Source organism: Myxocyprinus asiaticus, chromosome 19, assembly GCF_019703515.2.
Source record: "Myxocyprinus asiaticus isolate MX2 ecotype Aquarium Trade chromosome 19, UBuf_Myxa_2, whole genome shotgun sequence".
In the NCBI taxonomy this organism is placed as follows: Eukaryota; Metazoa; Chordata; class Actinopteri; order Cypriniformes; family Catostomidae; genus Myxocyprinus; species Myxocyprinus asiaticus.
Genome location: NC_059362.1, coordinates 26,695,053 through 26,706,376, shown reverse-complemented (window position 1 = coordinate 26,706,376; position 11,324 = coordinate 26,695,053). Strand labels below are relative to the sequence as shown.

At 37.3% G+C, this 11,324-nt stretch overlaps 1 protein-coding gene across 1 annotated transcript in view; it reads left to right on the top strand.

Moving 5' to 3' along the window:
- The first annotated feature begins 2,204 nt into the window (after window positions 1–2,204).
- LOC127410175 (myosin light chain kinase family member 4-like) overlaps window positions 2,205–11,324 on the top strand; it is a 29,267-nt gene continuing 20,147 nt past the window's right edge. Inside the window, exon 1 of the mRNA XM_051645283.1 lies at window positions 2,205–2,515. Coding sequence (XP_051501243.1) covers window positions 2,369–2,515 — 147 coding nt within the window. The 5' untranslated portion in view covers window positions 2,205–2,368. The remainder of the gene's footprint in view (window positions 2,516–11,324) is intronic.

The window sequence follows — 11,324 nt, the reverse complement described above, 5'->3', positions numbered from 1 at the left end:
CCCCAGAAAACTTTGCAGGGTCTTGCCAGAATCTGGGGTTGGCCAATTGGTGATGATCCATACCTTTGAAAGGATCCACGCACACACCCTCGGAGGACATGATGTACCACAGAAACAGAACTGACTGTGCATGGAACGCACACTTCTCTGCCTTGATGAAAAGGTTGTTCTCAAGCAGCCTCTGCAACACTCGCTGGACAAGCTCTATTTGCACCTGTAGAGACTGGTAGAAGATCAGAATATCACAAACCTTTTAACCATGTCATGGAGCATGGAAGACGGCTGGGTCATTCGTATGCCCAAAGGGCATCACCAAGTATTTAAAGTGCCCCGTGGGAATAGTAAAAGCCATCTTCCCCTAATCTCCCTCCCTAATCCTCATAAGATGGTACGCATTGCGGAGGTCCAACTTTGTGAAGACGGTTGCCCCCTGCAGCAACTTGAAGATTGAAGACATCAAAGGCAAAAGGTACTTGTTCTTAACAATGATTTCATTCAGCCCCCGATAATAGATACAGGGGCGAAGAGAACTGTCCTTCCTCCCCACAAAGAAGAACCCCACACTGGCTGGGGAAGAGAAAGGGCGGATGATGGATTTACGGATGTACCGGTCCATAGCCTCCTGCTCTAGAGCTGACAGGGTGTAGAGTTGCCCTCAAGGCGGAGAAGTGCTAGGGAGGAGATAAATAGCACAGTCATATGGGCAGTGCGGAGGAAGAGACGTGGCTCGGGATCTACTGAAGTCCGACCTCAGGTCATGGTACCCCACTGGGACACCAAACAAATCAACTGGCTCCACCTGAAACATAGAAACAGAGGAAGACACAGGATACAGAGCCAATCCCAGACAGTAGGAGGAGCAAAAGGAACTCCAAGCAATAACAGAATTGCCAGCCCATTTTATGTGCGTATAGTGTTTCATCACCCACAGATGTCCCAAAACCACAGGGTCCAAAGCAGATAAAACACAATCATCTCCAGAAATTCTCAGACTCACTGGGACTGTAGCATTGGAGATTTTGCCAAGAGGAGAGCCGCTGAGAGTGCTAATGCGAGGATCCACAGGAACTACTAGTACACTCCATCTGGTCGCCAAATTCGCATCCCAGTGGATGATAGCTGGAAGAAAGGTTTTAAGCATGCAAAGGGACAAGCTTCATCATTCAGAAATCAGTTAATGTGAGTTAATAATGTGCTTTTGTTTCAGTGTTTTGTTTATATAAAAAAAGACTCCAGTTACTCCGAAACATGAAAAACACGAAGAAACAAAGAGAATAAAGTATTATTATATTATATTATATATTATATTATATTATATGAGTTATTTCGAAGTTGTGTAATTAATTATCAGTGATTTGAAACAATGTAGTATAAAAAATCAGAACCACCAAACTATTGGTTCTAAATCCAATAACAGTATCAGCACACACATTTTGAATAGGTTCATCCCTACACAGTAGTTTACTTCTTTTTCATTTTACTTTTTAAAGATGTAATTCACTTCAATGGTAATGAGTCAATTGAATCAATACAAATTCTTGTTATTACTGTCTATTGTGACTGCGGGCCAGATGACCTATCCAGTGCAAAGCAATGCCAGAGAGGAGTAACCCAAGGACTCCAGTCTATTTAAATCAGACTGCTACTGTTGCAACAGTCCAACCCCCCAAACCCACCCCACCTCCCTGTCACTTTCTGAGTGTGATGATAACACAGGCTTGGATCAGCCATCCGTGTTGTGAATAGTTGTGACTGTGTATTCGAATGTCAGTGCACATGCATATATATCTACTCTGATAAATGCAGATGCACACGTGAAGAGTCTGTGATTATTTGCCATTTCTCTTTTAGATATTATGACCCTCTGATGTCTGATTATCTGCACACCATAAATATACTGAGTATGGTGCTTAGCACTGTGTATGTGTACAGACAATGTGTCTTTTGCCCATTGTGTGTATATGCAAATGTGTGTTGTGAGTGAGTGAGCACTTTAAATGCTCTGTCTAACGTTAAAGGGTACACTGAGTTCTGCTAACTACTCTCATTGCCGTGGAGCAAGAGTTCCACCTGTCCATCTCTCGTCTCACTGACTAACAGATGTTTTGCTCCTTATATGGATGGGGTGGGGGGGGGATCTCTCCCCTTTAGCCATGTCTCTTGCTCACTCTATCTGCCTACCTTTCGTAATCTGTAACTCGCCTGCAGAGCTAATGTCAACAACCTGACCAGAGTTAAAAGAAAGAGAAAGACAGAGAGATAGATAGAGTTAGAAAGAGCGCTAAAAAAGAGGTCCTGAGTTTAAAAAAGAAAAGGTGAAGGTTGTATGGAGCCTTAAACAGGCCTGCTGGATGTAAATGTAGTTGCCATGGAGAACTTCTTGCAGGATAAGGACCTCTGGATTGTGGGCAGTGTTTGTTTAGTTGCATCCATCCTATGGAAACGATTTTGGAAGTTATTTACATATAAGAGGAAAAGAGACATTTCACCAGAAAGTGCATCTGTTGACATACAGGTAAACACATTTAAATGTAAATTTGTTCTTGCAACACTGACTGTTTTAAAAAACAATTGTCATTGTCATTAGATCATAATTGACTACTCTACACTAAATTAATGTGAAAGAAGAAATGATTTGCATGGCAAAGCACTGTCTTTCAGTAATTTATAAACATCTTTGAATAATCCATCGCTGATGAAAATGTTAATCAAGATGCATATGTTTCATTTGCCAAAGCTTATGCCCTGGAAGACTGAAACTAGGTGATGCACAGCAGAAATAGATCTCACAGCTGAATCACATGATGCATCTGATTGATTATCTAACACTGGAAGCCCAGAGTAATCATACAGCCTTGCTATAGTGGTGTGATAACCTTATTTAAAATGAATTATTATAATCTGAAATGGTTGACAGGTTCATTTGCAAAGAATCTTCTGGGCTATATTAAACGTAAATCTATCAACTTCGTACTGTTTAAAAAAAAAAGAGTATTTTCTTTGACGTGTTTGTGATGATACTGATTAAATGTCACAGGTGACACAAACTGGACAATAAATTGAATCCAAGAGCAGAACTTGTATTTACAGTGTAATTTAAATATATATATTTTTTTAACGATGTGATGAGCAAATAATAAAACCCAAATCTTGAAGAACAAGTGACACGAAATAACATGACTAGCACATAATCAGTACATAAGACCAAAAGACTTTTGTTACTAAGTTACAAGTTACTAAGAACACCTGACTATATATACCATTTAGTAGCACTTAATAAATCTTTAAATAATACTGGTACATCACAAATATGATAACAGTAAAGAAGCACTTGAATTGACCAAACCATAAAATGCTGTCATGAAACCATGAAACTGTTTTGGCACTCTGTTAACACTGGTAATTGGTCTTATTGACAAGTGAAGTTTAGTACTTGTACAATGTAATATTATTAAATTCAATAGATGTACTTTCATGTAAATCTTCAGCAAGGATGTAGCCAAATATTAAAGACTGAGATGGACCAAATGTAAAAGTTTAAGAAATGGTCATTAAAAAACCTACATTGATCGGCCACTATTCTGACATGTCTCCATCTTAATGTCTATGGTTGTTACGGCCTTGCAGCCAGTTGCAACACATCCTTTAAGTTAAGAAAACTCTTAGTGAAAATACCCTTACAATTATTTCTAAGGGTTTTCTTACCAAAAGTTTTGTTGCAACCGGGCACAGGTTTTCAGTAAGAAAGCGAATACAAAGAGCATAAATTAAATAAATCTCAAGTTCTCGGTTTAAATTAAAGTGAGGATTCACAAATTACAAGAAATTTGAATCGCAAACTTATAAAACATTTTCAGACTTTTTGTTTAGATAATGCCACTACTCTTGGGTGTTTCAGTATGACAGTTTCAGGATTAGGAAGGTATTACAGTATTCACAAATGACTTGCACTACTTTACAAGGTTTAAATCAGATGTATTCTGTGCTGATTTGATATATATCCATTATATATACACTACCGGTCAAAAGTTTAGGGTCACTTACTTATTCTTTATTTAATTTTTTTTCAATTTTTAAAATAATAGTAAAGTCATCTAAACTATGGAATAACATAAATGGAAATATGGGAATTATGTTGTGACTAAATAAATCCAAAATAATTCAAAACTATGTTATATTTTAGCATCTTCAAAGTAGTCACCCTTTGCCTAGAATTTGCAGAAATATACTCTTGGCATTTTCTCAACCAACTTCTTGAGGTATCACCCTGGGATACTTTTTAAACAGTACTGAAGGAGTTTCCATCTATGCCTGGCACTTATTGGCTGCTTTTCTTTATTATTCGGTTAAAGTCATCCATTTAAAAAAAAAATATATTTTTTTTAAATACAATTTTAGTTTTGTAATGAAATCAGTTAATGTGTTGACACAATTATATTTTCGTCTACAAAACTCATTTGAAACATTTAAGAATTCAGATCCAGGGGCATTTTTACATTTTAAAGTTAAATGCATCAATGTGGTGCATTTTGAGAGCAAAATTAAGAGGCTAGATCTAGGAAGAACTCTGTGCTCTTGTAAACAAGTTTATACTCTAGTAGTAATTTAATCATAAACTCATTGGTTGTACAGATATGTATGGTGATGCCATGGCAAAAAAGTCACACCCACAAAGCATGGTAAACGAGACGGAGTTAAAACAACTTGTTACTTCATCTTGATTAGTTAACATTACAAATAGCCTAACATTACATAATGACTTGCTCCTCAGATGCTGAAAATAGTTACGTTGTCAGAGCCGCTGGTAATAACGTTAACATAAGATAATTAGCTAGCATTAGCATTATACATTACATACGTTATACATAGTTTTTTCATGACAAGCAGCCGGATATGTCAGTCGATATAACGAGGACAGCTAATGTCGTTAGCTAATTTAGCTAACGTTAGATTAACGTTAATTATCAATGATAACTTCTGCAGTAACGTTATCTGTTTGCTGTCATACATTGATAATGATAAAATGGAATAGTGGATAACTGCAGTGGATACTGTAACTAGGGTTGCCACTTTTGAAGTTTTAAAATAAGGGACACTTAATGAGGGTGGGGGGAGGACCACGGCCCCTAACCACATCCTCCACAGTTTTAGCAATAAATGTGTTAAGAGTTAATATGCATTATTAATAAAATTTGTATACCTTTTCTTATATACTGAAATTTGAACTTTCCTGACCCCTGACTTATAAAAAAAAAAAATATCTTTTATATGTTAAAAATATATTTATTTTTATCTTTTCGATTATTTGTCTCCTTTATCTTATTTATGTATACATTTTGGTTGGTTTATACGTATTTTGACTGACTGGGAGTGAGAGATGCTTTGGTGAAGCAACTGAGCAAAACAATGTTAGAGATCTTTTATGTTATTATGAGAAGTGTACAACTATTTTCACACTATTTATATATATATATATATATATATATATATATATATATATATATATATATATATATATGTAGTGTATAAAAACATCCATTTAGTGACAAAATATGCTTCTTGTTTTAAATATTACCTACGTATATGGATGTTGAGGGTTGTGCTGTTGGTATGTAATAATAAATTTAATTATACATACAAAATCAATAAATGTCCTCAACTTTCAATTTGAGATGTTTGCAGCAAAGCAGAAAAGAGTTAATATAAATAATAGGGACTATGAATATAATTCGTTGTCTTCCCTCTCTTGTACTAGTTTTGACTGTTGTAATTTCAATTATCTGCCTCAAGTGGCATTTGGAACGGCATGTGTCTCAACTACAAATATTAGCGTTGCTTGTGTAGTGCATGAGGTAATTATAAACTTTATAAGTGACTCATAAGTGGCTGTTGTAAAGTCCTGGCAGCTGATTACCTATAAACCCTTTACTAGAAATACTCTGTTTTGCTAGACTCTACTCAACTAATCTGGTCTTTCTGATTAACTGGATTTCAACAAACATTTTTCCCATAAAGACATTAACAAATCTAATTTCTCATCAAAACATATACAGTTTGTAAAGCTTGGAAGTTACCTGTCAAGGTGCAAATTACACATTGACATTGTCTCCTTTTTCTTTCCCTGGTGAAGTGTGTGTGTGGGGGGGGGTCTGGTTGACATGGACCCTAGAAACTACACATGGAAACACAGGCAACAATATATTTTTATAAATACATATTATGATAAATATTACAATCATTATAAATTATAATTTAATATATTGTATGAATTAAATATTGTGCCTCTAAAGTTTCTAAAAGCTTTAAAATGTTTAGATGCTGCTGACTGCAGTAGGTCTACCAATTCACTGGCATTTGGATTTTTTTTTGCCTTTGTAGCAGTCGTTGGTGATACTTAGATGATTATTAAATTCCACCATACAAAGAGTGCAAATGACACCCCCTAGACCACCCGTAATTGGCACCATGCCCTTAGTTTAGAACTGCGTGTTCTGATGTGAAAATGCCAGCTTAACACAAGTCTTCATGTTTCTCAGTCAGACAGATTTAGAGGTGCCTGAGGAGGTGAGGAAGAAGTGAGAAGTGAGAGAGAGAAATACATAGAGGAAAAGTGTCATTTTGGCAGCTCTGCAGACTTGTTTAAGTGTCAGGTTTAACCATGTGACCAGGTACGCATAGAGACAAGTATGGCATCTTGCTTTCTTTGTCTTGTGCTCAGTGATGTCAGCACAGCAGCATGAACTCTATTCATTGCCATCATGGATTTGTTCTATACAGTATGTCAAACAGCATTCATGTCCACTGCAAAAACCCTACTTTTTTAAACACACCATTTGAACTTTCAGAATCCATGTCATGCCCTGCAAGATGAGACTTCCGAGGGGTTAGTGTAGTCGTGAAAGTATTTGTGGTTCTGTTAAAAGTGTTTTGATAATGCATATTTTTATGCAATACATCATTTTAACAATAGTTTACCATAAAAATGTACATGTATTCTCTTGTTAAAGGTGCACTCAGCGATTCCTGAGAAACACTGTTGATATTCAAACTCAATTGCCAAAACAAACACACCCCTCCCTTCAGTGCTCCTTTGGAAGCTCCGCCCCCAAAATTCATGCATGCGGACGGTTTTACACACACCAGCTCCAGACACCCACAACTCTCCTGTACTTAATCTAACATCACAACAACAGCATATATGGGTTCTGTGAAACATAGCAAAATTTATTTTACCCACCTATCGAGAAGAAAAAAGCAACTTCTGCATCCGTCTTCAAGCCTTTTACCTCTCGGAGGTCTCTTCACTACTGAAAAGCCTCGCCTGTTTTGACGCAGCTCCTAGCCCTCGACTTATCATAATCCTTATTTTTTTAGTTTATATTTGTCTGATCTTTTTCTCTTGGTCTGTTTCTCAGCCATTTTTCCTTGGATTTTAGAAAGTTTGCAACAGCCAGATTTGCCATCGCTCTTCTTATGATTTTCCTTCTCTCTCTGCCCCCACCCCCCATCCTGTGCATGCACAAGAACCACCCCCTGTTGCTGATTGGCTGGAGTAGTGTCGTGTGGATCGGTCTGATCCACTTTGTTTTTTTTCCCATTTACAGAGCCAGGGCTGTGTACAAATACTAGATTTTTTTTTCAGCCTACCCACAGAACGGACGGCTAGTGGACTGTGAGGAGATATTTGCAGAATTTGACAAAAAGTATATTGGATGAGAATTACTGAGTGCACCTTTAAACATACTATACATTTTTACCGTTAGTTATATTGTAAAACTATACATTGTACATAAAGAAAAACCAAAAACATTTTTACAGTTTTTTTACTGTAAAATTACATGCATCTTATCACATGGCTTGTTGAGTGTGTTACCGCGGAGACATAGTGCGTGTGGAGGCTTCACGTTATTCTCCCGGCATCCATGCACAACTCACCACGTGCCCCACCTAGAGCGAACCACATTATGGCGACCACGAGGAGGTTACCCCATGTGACTCTACCCACCCTAGCAACCGGACCAATTTGGTTGCTTAGGAGACCTGGCTGGAGTCACTTAGCACGCCCTGGATTTGAACTCGTGACTCCAGGGGTGGTAGTCAGTGTCAGTACTCGCTGAGCTACCCAGGCCCCCTATGGTTGGTGTTTATTTTGTGAAAATGACAATCTGGCTGCTCATTATTCAGCCTATTACAAGACTATTTGCCAAATAAATAAATAAATAGACATTAAACATTGATTTGAGTTGAAATTATTTTATTAGCTTACTTGTAGAACTCGTACAGTGATCCGAGAAGCAGGAAAGACAGCTCACACTCGCAGTACCCAGATGAGCGGTCTGAAACGTGAATGTGCGGTTGTTACAGAGCAATAACAGACCGCTAGATGGTGCCATTGAACAATCAGAATCGAGTATTCCAGAAAGCTGTGTAACAAGTTAAGGTAACTACCCATTAACAATTAACGTTTTTTACTGTAGCATTTTTACATTAAGCATTTTACTGTTAAAATTACAGAAATTTTTACAGTGTATTCATATTTTGTTAGATCATAATACTGACTAAATCATCATGTTGATATAAAACAGTACTGCGGAAACACATGGGCAGTGCTGGGTGGATTACTTGTGAATTGTAATCAGGTACTGATTACAAATTACATGACAAAAAATGCAATCAGTAATGTAATCTCATAGATTACATTTTGGATTAATCAAATCATATTACTTTTGGATTACTTTTGGATTACTTTCAACCTAATTCTATTTTATTTATGTCACATGCATTTGAGTTGGATAATCATTTTAACATAAACGTACAAAGAGGAAGAAAATGTATTCCATTCTTTATTACTAACAAAAAGAGCCTCACAAAAAGAGCTCCTTATGACATTTTTAAAAAGTGCATTAAACATTACATGAATGAAATAAACATTAAATCTTACAGCAACGACAGTGCATGGCCAAAGTTTATAATTCAAAACACTGAGACATCAAGTTAATTTTAAGTGCATTACAAACATTAATGACCATAAAATCAACATAAAATGATCATAAATGAATGAAAATTAATGACCATAAAATCAACAGCAACAACGTTGTCTAGGTCTAAGCTTTCATTTAAAAACACTGAAACACTTTTAACTCTTACAGCTTACTGATAGTCCATCGCCTATTCCAAAGCTGAGGTGCAAGATATTATCTTTTGAACAGCAAGAATATTCTAAAAGAGCAGAATATTTTAAAACAGCAGAGTTCCACTGAGTCACACAAAGAACAATTGTGTCAAGTCTTATGTCAAGATTCATGCAGTGGACTCCACTGCATCAGCAGCAACAGTAAAATGAAGGGCTTTGTTCCATATTGCTGCACATTTTGCAGTTGAACTATTGTGTACCCTGCAGACACGACCCTTAGATATGGCATCCATTAGATCCTGTGAAACAATTAAGTTCAATGTGTGAGCTGCACACCATTGGTGAGGTAGTAAGAAATAATAAAAAAAAATGTAAGTTCATTTTAAGTGCATAAAGCATTACATGAACAAACAGTAATGAACGTGAAATCAACAGCAATGACATTGCTAGGTCAAAGCTAACAGCTCAAAACTCTGGCACACTTACTTTTAACCCTTATTATTTGGTAATTGTTCATCACCTATTCGTTAGCTGAGGTGCATATCCGACTGTTGTAACGTAAAATAAGCACATGCTCAAAATGTTCATCTGTGAGACTATTGCGCTTCGGGGTAAGAATATGATGTTATTGATATGAAAATGATCAATAAATGATTAACAATTTACTGCCTTTGCCTTGTTAATATGTAAGGATATAATCTATAAAAAAGTAACTGTAGTCCGATTACGAGTATTTTAAAATGTAATTTAATCCAATTACAAGTACTTGATTTTCCATTACATTTTCATTTGGCAGACGCTTTTATCCAAAGTGACTTACAAAAGAGGAAAACATAAGCGAATCATCTTAAGGAGACAGTGGTACGAAAAGTGTCATAACACAAAGTTTCAGTAGTATTCAAAACAGATTAAAGTGCAACAAGAATTTTTTTTTTGTGTGACTGGTTAAGTGCTCATGGAAAAGATGTGTTTTTAGTCGTTTTTTGAAGTGAGTCAGCTTCACGGATGGAGTTGGGAAGGTCATTCCACCAACGTTGTATGATGAAGCCGAAAGTCCGGGAAAGTGTTTTGGTGCCTCTTTGTGTTGGTACAACAAGGCGACGTTCCTTAGCCGACCGCAGGCTTCTAGTGGGCGCGTAGCTCTGCAGAAATGATTTTAGGTATGCTGGAACAGACCCAATGACTCTTCTGTATGCCAGCATCAGAGCCTTGAACTTGATAAGTGCATCAACCGGCAGCCAGTGAAGAGAGACAAGGAGTGGTGTAACATGCGCTCTCTTTGGTTCATTAAAGACCAGACGTGTTGCTGCATTCTGGATCATTTGCAGGGGTCTAATTGCACATACAGGGAGGCCTGCAATGAGAGCGTTACAGTAGTCCAGTCTAGTTATGACAAGTGATTGAACAAGAAGTTGTGTGGCATGTTCAGAGAGGAAGGGTCTTATCTTCCTGATATTGTAGAGTGTAAATCTACATGATATTGTGGTCTTTGAGATGTGGTCTGTGAAATTTAGTTTGTTATCGATGGTTACCCCTAGATTTCTGACCGTTTTGGAAGGCGTTACTGTAGTTGCACCCAGCTGCACGGTGATGTTGTGTTCAACAGCAGGGTTGGCTGGAAAGACAAGGAGTTCAGTCTTGGCTGGGTTGAGTTGCAGGTGGCGTTCCTTCATCCAGGCCGAGATGTCTGCCAGGCAAGCAGAGATTTGAGCAGGTGTCGTTGGGCTGGAAAGACAAGTAGAGTTGCATGTCATCAGCGTAGCATTGGTAAGAGAAACCATGTGCCTGAATGATGGGTCCCATTGATGTTGTGTATATAGAGAAGTGGCCCAAGCACTGAACCTTGAGGTACCCCAGTAAGTAGCTGATGTGGCTTGGACAACTCACCTCTCCAGGCTGGTGACCCGGTTATAAAAATAGGTTATTTTTTGTAATCTTTTTTTGTAATCTGATTACGTAATCCATATTACATGTAATCTGTTACTACCTAGCACTGCCTATGGGGTCTTGGCATCTTAATGTAGTTTTAAATTTAAACTATATTTGTCTGGAAAAAGTTGTTTGGAATATTCTTGGAATATTATACAAACCTACATTTAATTTAATTAAGTGTGTAAACAAGAGAAAGTGTTCTGGAGCAAAATTGAGAAGTGTTAACATTAAATTAGCCCCACTGTACCCCACATTTTAA